The sequence below is a fragment of the Pristiophorus japonicus genome, unplaced genomic scaffold, assembly GCF_044704955.1.
Source record: "Pristiophorus japonicus isolate sPriJap1 unplaced genomic scaffold, sPriJap1.hap1 HAP1_SCAFFOLD_29, whole genome shotgun sequence".
NCBI classification, from domain to species: Eukaryota; Metazoa; Chordata; class Chondrichthyes; family Pristiophoridae; genus Pristiophorus; species Pristiophorus japonicus.
The window spans coordinates 1,273,969-1,288,224 of NW_027252668.1; the positions used below are offsets into that span (position 1 = coordinate 1,273,969).

Sequence of the window (14,256 nt, forward strand, 5' to 3'; positions counted from 1 at the left end):
GATAGTTTTAGTCGTTTTTTGTTGCGTAATAAAACTGACATTGGGTTAAGCCTAAATTTTATGCCACGTGTTGCCCTTCCCCCACTATAAGTTCGAGGTCTAAGACTCAGAGTAGAGTGAAAAACAAACACGCTACGAGAGAGACAGAGAGAGAGAGAGAGAGAGAGAGAAAGACAGACAGACAGAGAGGGAGAGAGAGAGAGAGAGACAGACAGAGAGAGAGGGAGATAGAGACAGAGACAGACAGAGAGAGAGCGAGGGAGAGGGAGGGAGAGGGGGAGAGACAGATAGAGAGAGCGAAAGAGAGAGAGCGAGAGAGAGACAGAGAGAGGGAGATAGAGACAGAGACAGAGACAGAGAGAGGGAGGGAGAGGGAGAGAGACAGATAGAGAGCGAGAGAGAGACAGAGAGAGGGAGATAGAGACAGAGACAGAGAGAGAGAGAGACAGACAGACAGAGAGAGAGAGAGAGAGACAGACAGACAGAGAGAGGGAGGGAGAGAGACAGATAGAGAGAGCGAGAGAGAGAGAGCGAGAGAGAGACAGAGACAGAGAGAGAGAGAGACAGAGAGAGAGAGACAGAAAGAGACAGACAGAAAGAGAGCGATTGGGAGGGATTGAGGAGGGGATTGAGAGGCTGAGAGGGATTGAGAGGGTGTCGAGGGATTGAGTGTGAGCGGTGCTGGCACTGACCTGGCTGGGGGTCGGGTTAATGCGACTCTTGGCCCCGTGGTAAATGTAGACGCTCCCCTGGTGTCCATCCTCCAGTGGGGCCCCGATGGCCACATCCGAGATCCCGTCCCCATTGAGGTCCCTCACCTCGGCAATGGCCGTCCCGAACCGGCCCAACAGTCTGCCCCGCTCCCCCGACAGGGTGTCGAGGGCTTGCAAATAGCCCTGAGGGGGTGGGGAGAGAGGAAAGGGGGGAGAGGGAGAGGGTGAGAAAGTGGGTGAGAGAGAGAGAGAGGGGAGAGAGAGGGGGGAGAGAGGGAGAGGGGGAGGGAGAGGGGGAGAGAGAGGGAGAGAGGGAAGAGGGGGGAGAGAGAGAGAGAGGGAGAGTGGGGAGAGAGTGGTAGAGGGGGAGAGAGAGGGAGAGGGGAGAGAGGGCGGGGAGAGAGGGAGGGGGAGAGAGGGGGAGGGAGGGAGAGAGGAGAGCGAGGGGGTCGGGGTGAGGGGGAGAGAGAGGGAGAGGGAGCGAGAGAGGGAGAGGGGGAGAGAGGGAGAGGGGGAGAGAGGGCGGAGGAGAGAGGGAGAGGGAGAGAGGGAGGGGGAGAGAGGGAGGGGGGAGAGAGGGAGGGGGAGAGAGAGGGGGAGAGAAGGGGAGAGAGAGGGAGAGAGGGGGGTGAGAGGGGGGAGAGATGGGGGAGAGAGGGGGGAGAGATGGGGGTGAGAGGGGGGAGAGAGGGGGGAGAGAGGGGGGATGAGAGGGGGGTGAGAGGGGGGTGAGAGGGAAAGGGGGGAAAGAGAACAACAGGGATAGAGAGGGAGAGGGAGGAGAGATAGAGAGGGAGGGGACAGAGGGCAGGGAGGAGGTGAGGCGAGAGAGGGAGGCGAGGGAGTGTGGCGGAGAGAGGGAGGTGGAAGAGAGCGGGGGAGAGGGGTAAATTAGAGATTAGTGTCCCACCATCTCCCTGCCGCAGGACTCCCCATCCTTCACCGACCCTCCCCGACCCTCCCCCCTCTCCTCCCCACTCCCCTTCTCTCCCCTCCCCATTGCTCCCCAACCCTTCCCATCCCTCCTCTCCCCTCCCCTCCCCCGTCTCGCCCCATCTCCCCTCTCCCCCTCCCTCTCCTCTACTCTAACTTCCCCCTTGCCCTCCCCATCCCTCTTCACCCCTCCACTGCCCTCCCCGACCCTCTCCACCCCCTCCCCCCTCCTCCCCTCCTCTCCACCTCCCCTCCACGGGGCTCAGCCCACTAAGGAGGTCCAGCACGGTGACTTACCCCACTGCTCAGTTTATAGACGTGCACCATCCCGCCAATCTCCTGGTCGTGGTACATGGGAGCACCGACCAGCACCAGGTCTGTCTGTCCATCTGTGTTCAGGTCCACCGGGCACAGCTCCGACCCGAAATACGACCCAATCTGACAACAACAACAACTTGTATTTATATAGTGCCTTTAACGTAGTGAAACGTCACAAGGCATATTATGAGATAAAACAATTTGACGCTGAGCTGCATAAGTAGAAATTAGGGCAGTGCTCCCTCAGTACTGCCCCTCTGACAGTGCAGCAGTCCCTCAGTACTGCCCCTCCGACAGTGCAGCACTCCCTCAGTACTGTCCCTCCAACAGTGCAGCGCTCCCTCAGTACTGCCCCTCCAACAGTGCAGCACTCCCTCAGTACTGCCCCTCCAACAGTGCAGCACTCCCTCAGTACTGCCCCTCCAACAGTGCAGCACTCCCTCAGTACTGCCCCTCCAACAGTGCAGCACTCCCTCAGTACTGCCCCTCTGACAGTGCAGTCCCTCCGACAGTGCAGCGCTCCCTCAGTACTGCCCCTCCGACAGTGCAGCACTCCCTCAGTACTGCCCCTCCAACAGTGCAGCACTTCCTCAGTACTGCCCCTCTGACAGTGCGGCACTCCCTCAGTACTGCCCCTCCGACAGTGCAGCACTCCCTCAGTACTGCCCCTCCGACAGTGCGGCACTCCCTCAGTACTGCCCCTCCGACAGTGCGGCACTCCCTCAGTACTGCCCCTCCGACAGTGCGGCACTCCCTCAGTACTGCCCCTCCGACAGTGCGGCACTCCCTCAGTACTTACCCTCCGACGGTGCTGCGCTCCCTCAGTACTGCCCCTCCGACAGTGCAGCACTCCCTCAGTACTGCCCCTCCGACAGTGTGGCGCTCCCTCAGTACTGCCCCTCCGACAGTGTGGCGCTCCCTCAGTACTGCCCCTCCGACAGTGTGGCGCTCCCTCAGTACTGCCCCTCCGACAGTGCGGCACTCCCTCAGTACTGCCCCTCCGACAGTGCGGCACTCCCTCAGTACTGCCCCTCCGACAGTGTGGCGCTCCCTCAGTACTGCCCCTCCGACAGTGCGGCACTCCCTCAGTACTGCCCCTCCGACAGTGCGGCACTCCCTCAGTACTGCCCCTCCGACAGTGTGGCGCTCCCTCAGTACTGCCCCTCCGACAGTGCGGCACTCCCTCAGTACTGCCCCTCCGACAGTGCGGCGCTCCCTCAGTCCGGACATGGATTGGGTCTGTGGTGGATCCGTTGGTCAGGATCACGGCTTGTATGTCAGGCTGAGTATGGTGACAAACCTTTGGGGGCATCCGAAACAGAGGAGGACGCTCCATAGTCCACGATTGACAGTGTCAAAGGCCTTTGTGAGGTCAAACAAGACGGTGTACAAGAATTTATGCTGTTCCCTGCATTTCTCTTGGAGTTGTTGCGCGGTGAAGATCATGTCCGTTGTATCCCTTAGTGGATGGAATCCGCACTGTGACTCCGGGAGGAGCTCCTCAGGGAGAAGACGATTGAGGAGGATTCTTGCAATGACTTTCCCAATGGCCGGCAGCAGGGAGATTCTCTGTAGTTACCGCAGCCGGCATGTCCCCTTTTTTGAAGATGGTCACGATTACGGCATCTCTGCGATCTCCTGGCATGCTGCTTTCGGTTCAGAAATGCCTTGCGCTTGTGGCTTATTCGCTCCTGGACCGTCTGGTTGTTCTCGTCAGACCAGTTTTGGTGTTTCCTGGTTGAGTGACCGAGCATCTCTTCGCGGGCGCTGGTTATGGAGGCATTGAGGGCAGACCAGGTGCTGTGGGCACTCTCGGGGTCATCGAAGGTCGCCAGGTTGGCAGTGAGGCGCTGCCTGTATCGAGCTTTCTTAACTGAGTCTTTGCCCCAGTGTTGATTTTCCTGCGACATTGCCGTCACTGTTTTGGGGCTGTATTGATGTTAATGACACAGTGGATTAGGTGGCGGTCCGTCCAGCATCGTCAGCTCCTGTGGGAGAATACCAGCGACAGGTCGGGGCCATAAAAGGAGCAGCGAGCAGCGGCCTGGGAGCAGCGAGGAAGCATACCACTCTCAGGGAGCAGCACGAGCTGCGACGGCAGCGAAGAGTGATGCCATCAAGGTCCAGCTCGGTGATTGGAGCGTGGGCAGGTACAGCAGGAGCGGCGAGGTCAGGGCGAGGGAGCGGCGAGAGACTGTGGAGGGACATGATCGGGGCCCAGGAGAGGCGGGGGTTCGGGGGCCAGGGTTAAAGTGCGGGTCAGCCCACACTGCGACATGTGTGTGCACTAGGTCCGTGCCGCAGAGCTGGTCTTCAGTTGTTCTGGTTAACCAATTGGCCAGAAATAGCAGCGAACCTGGGGACTGGGAGAAATTTAGAACTCAGCAGAGGAGGACAAAGGGTTTGATTAGGACAGGGAAAATGGAGTACGAGAAGAAGCTTGCAGGGAACATTAAGGCGGATTGCAAAAGTTTCTATAGGTATGTAAAGAGAAAAAGGTTGGTGAAGACAAACGTAGGTCCACTGCAGTCAGAATCAGGGGAAGTCATAACGGGGAACAAAGAAATGGCGGACCAATTGAACAAGTACTTTGGTTCGGTATTCACTAAGGAGGATACAAACAACCTTCCGGATATAAAAGGGGTCAGAGGGTCTAGTAAGGAGGGGGAACTGAGGGAAATCTTTATTAGTCGGGAAATTGTTTTGGGGAAATTGATGGGATTGAAGGCCGATAAATCCCCAGGGCCTGATGGATTGCATCCTAGAGTACTTAAGGAGGTGGCCTTGGAAATAGCGGATGCATTGACAGTCATTTTCCAACATTCCATTGACTCTGGATCAGTTCCTATGGAGTGGAGGGTAGCCAATGTAACCCCACTTTTTAAAAAAGGAGGGAGAGAGAAAACAGGGAATTATAGACCGGTCAGCCTGACCTCAGTAGTGGGTAAAATGATGGAATCAATTATTAAGGATGTCATAGCAGTGCATCTGGAAAATGGTGACATGATAGGTCCAAGTCAGCATGGATTTGTGAAAGGGAAATCATGCTTGACAAATCTTCTGGAATTTTTTGAGGATGTTTCCAGTAAAGTGGACAAAGGAGAACCAGTTGATGTGGTATATTTGGACTTTCAGAAGGCTTTCGACAAGGTCCCACACAAGAGATTAATGTGCAAAGTTAAAGCACATGGGATTGGGGGTAGTGTGCTGATGTGGATTGAGAACTGGTTGTCAGACAGGAAGCAAAGAGTAGGAGTAAACGGGTACTTTTCAGAATGGCAGGCAGTGACTAGTGGAGTGCCGCAAGGTTCTGTGCTGGGGCCCCAGCTGTTTACATTGTACATTAATGATTTAGACGAAGGGATTAAATGCAGTATCTCCAAATTTGCAGATGATACTAAGTTGGGTGGCAGTGTGAGCTGCGAGGAGGATGCTATTAGGCTGCAGAGTGACTTGGATAGGTTAGGTGAGTGGGCAAATGCATGGCAGATGAAGTATAATGTGGATAAATGTGAGGTTATCCACTTTGGTGGTAAAAACAGAGAGACAGACTATTATCTGAATGGTGACAGATTAGGAAAAGGGAAGGTGCAACGAGACCTGGGTGTCATGGTACATCAGTCATTGAAGGTTGGCATGCAGGTACAGCAGGCGGTTAAGAAAGCAAATGGCATGTTGGCCTTCATAGCGAGGGGATTTGAATACAGGGGCAGGGAGGTGTTGCTACAGTTGTACAGGGCCTTGGTGAGGCCACACCTGGAGTATTGTGTACAGTTTTGGTCTCCTAACTTGAGGAAGGACATTCTTGCTATTGAGGGAGTGCAGCGAAGGTTCACCAGACTGATTCCCGGGATGGCGGGACTGACCTATCAAGAAAGATTGGATCAACTGGGCTTGTATTCACTGGAGTTCAGAAGAATGAGAGGGGATCTCATAGAAACGTTTAAAATTCTGACGGGTTTAGACAGGTTAGATGCAGAAAGAATGTTCCCAATGTTGGGGAAGTCCAGAACCAGGGGTCACAGTCTGAGGATAAGGGGTAAGCCATTTAGGACCGAGATGAGGAGAAACTTCTTCACCCAGAGAGTGGTGAACCTGTGGAATTCTCTACCACAGAAAGTAGTTGAGGCCAATTCACTAAATATATTCAAAAGGGAGTTAGATGAAGTCCTTACTACTCGGGGGATCAAGGGGTATGGCGAGAAAGCAGGAAGGGGGTACTGAAGTTTCATGTTCAGCCATGAACTCATTGAATGGCGGTGCAGGCTAGAAGGGCTGAATGGCCTACTCCTGCACCTATTTTCTATGTTTCTATGTTTCTAACCCTTGCTACTGGACCAAGACCTCGCTCTGTCAAGTCCGTGTGGTGGCTGGTGTGTAACGGCCACCCCACGTTAAAACAATCCACGCACAGGCATCTTCCACCCTTCAGGATGTCGCTCAGGACCTGGAATATTCAGTCCTTCATTGAAAGTCATCCTCGTTTCGATGGTGGTGATACGCACGTCCTTGCAATCCCTGGCTCGGACGATGATGTAGTCGAGCAGGTGTCAGTGCTTGGAATGAGCGTGTTGCCACGATGCCTTGTATTTGTCCCTCTGACGGAATAAAGTGTTGGTGATGACAGGGTCATGTTCTAGACATTTTGTCAGGAGCAGTATACCTCTAGAGTTGGTTTTCCCTACTCTCTCTCTGCCGATCACAGCTCCCCAAAGGTCTGTGACCTTACCAACTCTGGCGTTGAAGTCGCCAAGGAGGATCAGCTTGTCATCCGTAGAGACTCGGGTCAGGGATTGATCGAGACTGGAGTAGAATTCCTCTTTGGCCTCATCTGTTGCGTCGAGTGTTGGGGCGTACGCACTGATGACTGCGGCACACTGGTTCCGGGATAAGGTGAGTGGGAGAGTCATGAGACATTCGCTAACCCCACAGGGGGAGTCTCTGAGACGGCCCACCAGCTCATTCTTGATGGCGAAACCAACTCCATGGAGGCAGCGTTCTTCTTCTGGTTTGCCTTTCCAGAAGAAGGTGATAAGGATGAGACGTTAACCCCTTATTCTGAAACTATGCCACCTAGTTCTAGATTCCCCCACGAGGGGAAACATCCTCTCTGCATCCACCTTGTCGAGCCCTCTCAAAATCTTATATGTTTCAAAAAGATCACTTCTCATTCTTCTAAACTCCAATGAGTATAGGTCCAACCCGCTCAACCTTTTCTCATAAGACAACTCCTTCATCTCCGGCATCAACCTAGTGAACCTTCTCTGAACGGCCTCCAATGCAAGTACATCCTTCCTTAAATACGGAGACCGAAATTGTGCGCAGTTCTCTAGGTGTGGCCTCACCAATGCCCTGTACAGTTGTAGTTGGGACTTCCCTACTTTTATGTTTTATGCTAACTTTTTGTGTTTCATGTACAAGCACCGCCATGAAGATGGTTGTGGTGGTTGGAGGCCAATCATCTCGCCCCAGGACATCACTGTGGGAGTCCCTCAGGGCAGTGTCCTAGGTCCAACCATCTTCAGCTGCTTCATCAATGACCTTCCCTCAATCCTAAGGTCAGAAGTGGGGATGTTCGCTGATGACTGCACAGTGTTCAGTTCCATTCGCAACTCCCGCATGCAGCAAGACCTGGATGACATTCAGGTTTGGGCTGATAAGTGCAAGTAACATTCGCACCACACAAGTGCCAGGCAATGACTATCTTCAACAAGCGAGAGTCTATCCACCTCCCCTTGACATTCAACGGCATTACCATCGCCGAATACCCCACCATCAACATCCTGGGGGGTCAACATTGACCAGAAACTTAACTGGACCAGCCACATAAATACTGTCGCAACAAGAGCACCTCCACATTTCCCTCTGAGATACATACACCATCCCGGCTTGGAAATATTAGCCGTTCCTTCATTGTCGCTTGGTCAAAATCCTGGAACTTCCTCCCTAACAGCACTGTAGTGCCTTTAACATTGTAAATTGTCCCAAGGCACTTCACGAGAGTGTAAATTTGACACCGAGTCACATACGGAGGTATTAGGACAGGTGACCAAAAACTTGGTTAAAGAGGTAGGTTTTAACGAGCATCTTAAATGAGAGAGAGGCGGAGAGGTTTCGGCAGAGAGTTCCAGAGCTTAGGGCAACTGAAGGCAAGGCCACCAATGGTGGAGCAATGGAAATCGGGAAGATGGGCAAGATCCATTATTACAGGAGTGCAGAGATCTCGGAGTGTTGTAAGGCTGGAGGAGGTTACAGAGATAGGGAAGCTTGTAGGGGCTGGAGGAGGTTACAGAGATAGGGAGGGCTGTAGGGCTGGACGAGGTTACAGAGATAGGGATGGGTGTGGGATTTGCAACGCCAGTGGACACTTGGCCAGGATGTGCAAAAAGGCTGTAGCGAGGCTGATCTGTGAGACAGAGGAACCAGACGAGGGGTCTGCAATGCAGTATGATGCCTGGGGAAAAGCCATGGATGCTGAAGTTCAGCGGGTTCATGTCGCTGACGTCCACAGCTCATACACTAAAACGCCACCCATGATGATGAAAGTTTTATTGAATGGCAGGCCAGTGCGCATGGAGCTGGATACGGGAGCTAGCCAGTCACTTATGAACGCCCAACAATTTCAGAGACTATGGCCACACAGAGCTAGCAGGCCCAAACTGGAACGCATTGACACGCAGCTACGGACGTACACCAAAGAGATCATCCCAGTGCTAGGCAGTGCAAACTTGGTGGAAACACATAATGGATCACAGAACCGGCTGCCACTCTGGATTGTCCCAGGAAATGGCCCCACGCTCTTGGGGAGGAGCTGGCTAGCCGAGATGAATTGGAAATGGGGGGATGTGCACGTCATTTCATCTGTGGAGCGAAGTTCATGCTCACAGGTCCTACAGAAATTCGGGTCACTGTTTCAATCCGGTGTCGGAACCAAGGGCACCAAAGTAGTGATACACATCACTCCGGACGCCAGACCAGTGCACCACAAAGCCAGAGCGGTGCCGTACGTGATGCGTCAGAAAATTGAAAGTGAATTGGACAGGCTGCTCAGAGAGGGCATAATTTTGGCCGTTGAATTCAGCGACTGGGCAAATCCCATCGTTCCTGTCCTTAAAGCAGATGGCTCGATCAGGATTTGTGGCGACTACAAAGCCACCATCAACCTCTGTCGCTGCAAGACCAATACCCGCTCCCGAGAGCAGAGGACCTTTTTGCCACGCTGACAGGTGGCAAGCTGTTCTCGAAGCTGGACCTCACTTTGACCTACATGACTCAGGAACTGGCTGAAGAATCCAAGCTTGTGACCACCATCACGACGCACAAGGGATTATTTATCTACAACAGGTGTCCGTTTGGCATTCGTTCGGCGGCAGCTATCTTTCAGCGGAACATGGAAAGTTTGCTCAGATCCATTCCTGGAACAATCGTATTCCAAGACGACATCCTCATAACGGGTCGAGACACCGAGCAACACCTCCACAACCTGGAGGAGGTGCTACGCCAACTGGACCGGGTAGGCTTGCGGCTGAAAAAGGCCAAGTGTGTGTTTTTGGCCCCAGAGGTCGAGTTTTTGGGCAGGAGGGTTGCCGCAGATGGGTTCCGGCCCACTGAATCAAAAATGGAGGCAATCCGCCGGGCACCCAGGCCCGGCAACACGTCGGAGTTGCGATCATTCCTGAACTATTTCGGAAACTTTCTGCCGAACTTAAGCACGTTGTTGGAGCCGTTACACATGCTCCTGCGTAAAGGTTGTGAATGGCTTTGGGGGGACTGTCAAGAACGGGCTTTCAATAAGGCGAGGAACCTGCTGTGTTCTAACAAACTATTGACTTTGTATGACCCCTGTAAAAAAACTGGTTTTAACATGCGATGCATCGTCCTACGGCGTTGGGTGTGTTGCAGCAGAGTAATGATGACGGCCGACTCCAACTGGTGACTTATGCCTCCAGGTCGCTCTCCCAGGCAGAGCGTGGATACGACACGGTCGAAAAGGAAGCACTTGCTTGTGTTTACGGTGTGAAAAAGATGCACCAGTACCTTTTCGGTAGACGGTTCGAGCTAGAAACGGACCACAAGCCGTTAATATCCCTGTTGTCCGACAGCAAAGCTGTCAATGCCAATGCGTCAGCTCGCATACAGCGATGGGCTCTCACGCTGGCTGTGTATGACTACACCATACGGCCAGGCACCGAAAATTGGGCTGACGCGCTCAGCAGGCTCTCACTGGCCACCACTGAGGGGCGTCGAAGCAAAGCGCTGAGATGGTCATGGTTTTGAGGCTTTTGACAGCGCAGGCTGCCCCATCACAGCCCGCCAGATCAAAATCTGGACCAACAGAGATCCCCTCCTGTCACTGATAAAGAAATGTGTCCTGACTGGGGATTGGGCGCCCGCACACGGGGCGTGCCCCGAGGAGGTCAGGCCGTTTCAGAGACGGATGGATGAACTCTCCATCCAAGCCGACTCCCTGCTATGGGGCAGCCGGGTAGTCAAGCCCCAGAAAGGGAGGGAAGTGTTCATCAGGGAACTCCACAGCGAGCACCCTGGCATCGTGTTAATGAAGGCCTTTGCCTGGTCACATGTATGGTGGCCGGGGATTGACTCTGACGTGGAAGTTCGCAGGTGCACGACGTGTGCCCAGCTGGGCACTGCCCCCAGGGAGGCCCCACTCAGCCCGTGGCCCACCAAGCCATGGTCACGTATTCACGTAGACTATGCGGGCCTGTTCATGGGGAAAATGTTCCTGATCGTTGTCGATGCATACTCAAAATGGATCGAGTGCATCATATTCAACTCGTGCACGACATCCATCACAGTGGAGAGTCTGCGTACGGTTTTCACGACCCACGGCTTGCCGGACATCCTGGTCAGCGACAATGGCCCGTGTTTCACCAGCCATGAATTCCAGAAGTTTATGTCGGGCAATGGTATCAAACACGTCCGGACAGCGCCATTCAAGCCGGCTTCCAATGGCCAGGCGGAATGTGTGGTCTAAGTCATAAAACTGGGCATGTAATGCATCCAAGGACCCTCCTATCGTGCCTCCTGCTGGCCTACAGGTCCTGGCTGCACTCGCTCACGGGAGTCCCGCCAGCGGAACTCCTCATGAAATGCACGCTCAAACACGGCTATCCCTCATTCACCCAGCCCTGGCAGACATTGTCGAGGGCAAGTGCCAGTCCCAAACCGAGCTCCATGATCGAAATTCAAGGGGGAGGTGTATAGAAATGGACGAACCGGTATTTGTTCTTAACCATGTTTTGGGACCCAAGTGGCTTGAGGGCACAGTAATTGGCAAAGAGGGGAATAGGGTCATGGTGGTCAGACTCAACAATGGGCAGATATGCCGCAAACACTTGGACCAAGTAAAGAAAAGGTTCAGCATAGACACGGAGGAACCTGAAGAAGAGCTTGAGATGTCACCCACACCACTGCCAGTGGACGAGCAACAAGGACACATGTAATGTAACTTGATGAACGTACCACAATGTATCCTGGATTGTATGAATTGTACCTTGAAATGTAAAGTAAAGAAATGTATTGAACGGAACTGCGGTCAGCATCCAAATGTAATGTGTGGAATTGCTGGCTGCATCCAAATGTACTGAACTGCTTTCCAATGTATTGTGAACATTTTTATATGAATAAAGTATATTTTGAAATTTAAAAAAAAGGACAGTCCACAGTATGCACAGTCCCTGCGGCCAGCCCGGACAGGCCGGACAGGCCGGACAGACCGGACAGGCCGGACAGCTTGGACAGGCCGGACAGGCCGGACAGCCCGGACAGCCCGGACAGGCCGGACAGCCCGGACAGGCCGGACAGGCCGGACAGACCGGACAGGCCGGACAGCCTGGACAGGCCGGACAGCCCGGACAGGCCGGACAGACCGGACAGGCCGGACAGCCTGGACAGGCCGGACAGGCCGGACAGGCCGGACAGGCCGGACAGCCCGGACAGGCCGGACAGGCCGGACAGACCGGACAGGCCGGACAGCCTGGACAGGCCGGACAGGCCGGACAGCCCGGACAGCCCGGACAGGCCGGACAGCCCGGACAGGCCGGACAGGCCGGAATCACCTCATGTGACAGGCGCATGCCAAGGCTCAGCCACCAGAGCTTCAACTGAGGCTTTCCACGAGAGAGCGTGGAAGACTTAACCTTTGACACAAAAAGACGTAAGGGGGGAGGTGATGTCATGTATGTAACCATCATGCAACAGTAAGCTTCATGTAACTGTCACCTTCATGCAACTCCTGTACACTGTACTTATACCCTCGAAATGCACACCCTGACCACAGGGGGTGAACTTGTGGAGACACTCCTCACCTGGGTTTCCAGGTATAAAAGGGGAGGGAGGACAAACCCAGGGTCGACACTCCTTGGTCCTGGGGAATAAAGGTTAAGGTCACGTAGTGACTGTGTCTGCAGTACATGCCTCATGTGATTTTGTAGTAAGGTGCAGAGACACCACAAGGAGAGTGTAGGAACTGCAGGAGGTTACAGAGATAGGGAGGGCTGTAGGGCTGGAGGAGGTTACAGAGATAGGGAGGGGTGTAGGGGCTGAAGGAGGTTACAGAGATAGGGAGGGGTGTAGGGGCTGGAGGTTACAGAGATAGGGAGGGGTGTAGGGACTGCAGGAGGTTACAGAGATAGGGAGGTTTTTAGGGTTGGAGGTGGTTACAGAGATAGCAGGGGCATAGGGGCTTGGGCAGGTTACAGAGATAGGGAGGGGTGGAGGGGCTGGAGGAGGTTACAGAGATAGGGAGGGGTGTCGGGGTGGGGCAGGTTACAGAGATAGGGAGGAGTGTAGGGACTGCAGGAGGTTACAGAGATAGGGAGGGGTGTCGGGGTGGGGCAGGTTACAGAGATAGGGAGGGGTGTAGGGACTGCAGGAGGTTACAGAGATAGGGAGGGGTGTTGGGTTGGGGCAGGTTACAGAGATAGGGAGGGGACAAGGGCCACAAGAATGGAACATTTTGAAATCGAGGCGTTGCTTAACCGGGAGCCAATGTTGGTCAGCGAGCACAGGGGGTGATGGGTGAGTGGGACTTGGTGCTGGTTAGAACATGGACACTGAGGATAATTGCCCTGCACTTCTTCTAAATAGTGCCATGGGATCTTTTACATCCACCCAAGAGAGCAGACAGGGTCTTGGTTTAACGTCTCATCCTCATGACATGACAGACAAAATGTGATTGCACCAGAGAGGGTACAGAGGCAATTCATGAGGATGTTGCCTGGACTGCAGAATATTAGCTATGAGGACAGATTAATAGGCTTTGGAACAGAGGAGGTTGAGGGGAGACCTTATTGAGGTGTATAATATCATGAAGGGCCTGGATAAGGTGGATAGGACGGACCTGTTTCCCTTAGCAGACGAGTCAACATCCAGGGAGCATCGATTTAAAGTAATTGGGAGGAGGTTTAGAGGGGATTTGAGGGGAAATGTCTTCATCCAGAGGGTGGTGGGGGTCTGGAACTCACGGCCTGAAAGGGTGGTAGAGGCAGAAACCCTCACCACATTTTAAAAAGTACCTGGATGTGCACTTGAAGTGCCGTAACCTGCAGGGCTACGGACCGAGAGCTGGAAAGTGGGATTAGGCTGGGTAGCCTCGTCGGCCAGTGCGGACACGATGGGTCAAATGGCCTCCTTCCGTGATGTAAATTTCTATGATTCTATGAAAGACGGCACCTCCGACAGTGCGGTGCTCCCTCAGTACAGCACTGGAAATGTCAGCCTAGATTTATGTGCTCAAGTCGCTGGAGGGGAGACTAACCAACAACCTTCTGACTCAGAGGCGAGAGTGATACCCACTGAGCCACACAATATCCTACATAGTACCCCACATAAGGGCAACGGGGGATGCATTATAAGTGATGAGGAGAGACTGGAGAAGCTGGGATTGTTCTCCTTAGAGCAGAGAAGGTTAAGGGGAGAGTGACCAGAATGGTACCGGGGATGGGGAACTTCAGTTACATGGGGAGACTGGAGAAGCTGGGATTGTTCTCCTTACAGCAGAGAAGGTTAAGGGGAGAGTGACCAGAATGGTACCAGGGATGGGGAACTTCAGTTACATGGGGAGACTGGAGAAGCTGGGGTTGTTCTCCTTGGAGCAGAGAAGGTTAAGAAGAGTTTGAATGGACGTGTTCAAAATTGCGTGCGGTTTAGTGAGTGCAAATAAGGTGGAACTGTTTCCATTGGTCGAAAGGACGGTGACCACAGGACACAGATTGACAATAATGGCGCGGCAAATCTACGTTCCCTCGACGCCAAGCATGCTATAGTGTTA

At 53.6% G+C, this 14,256-nt stretch overlaps 1 protein-coding gene across 1 annotated transcript in view; it reads right to left on the bottom strand.

The window, feature by feature from the left end:
* LOC139248108 (integrin alpha-D-like) overlaps positions 1-14,256 on the bottom strand; it is a 203,814-nt gene that overhangs the window by 80,127 nt on the left and 109,431 nt on the right. Inside the window, exons 13-14 of the mRNA XM_070871858.1 lie at positions 1,944-2,084; positions 693-896 (exon numbers count right to left, since the gene is read on the bottom strand). Coding sequence (XP_070727959.1) covers positions 693-896; positions 1,944-2,084 — 345 coding nt within the window. The remainder of the gene's footprint in view (positions 1-692; positions 897-1,943; positions 2,085-14,256) is intronic.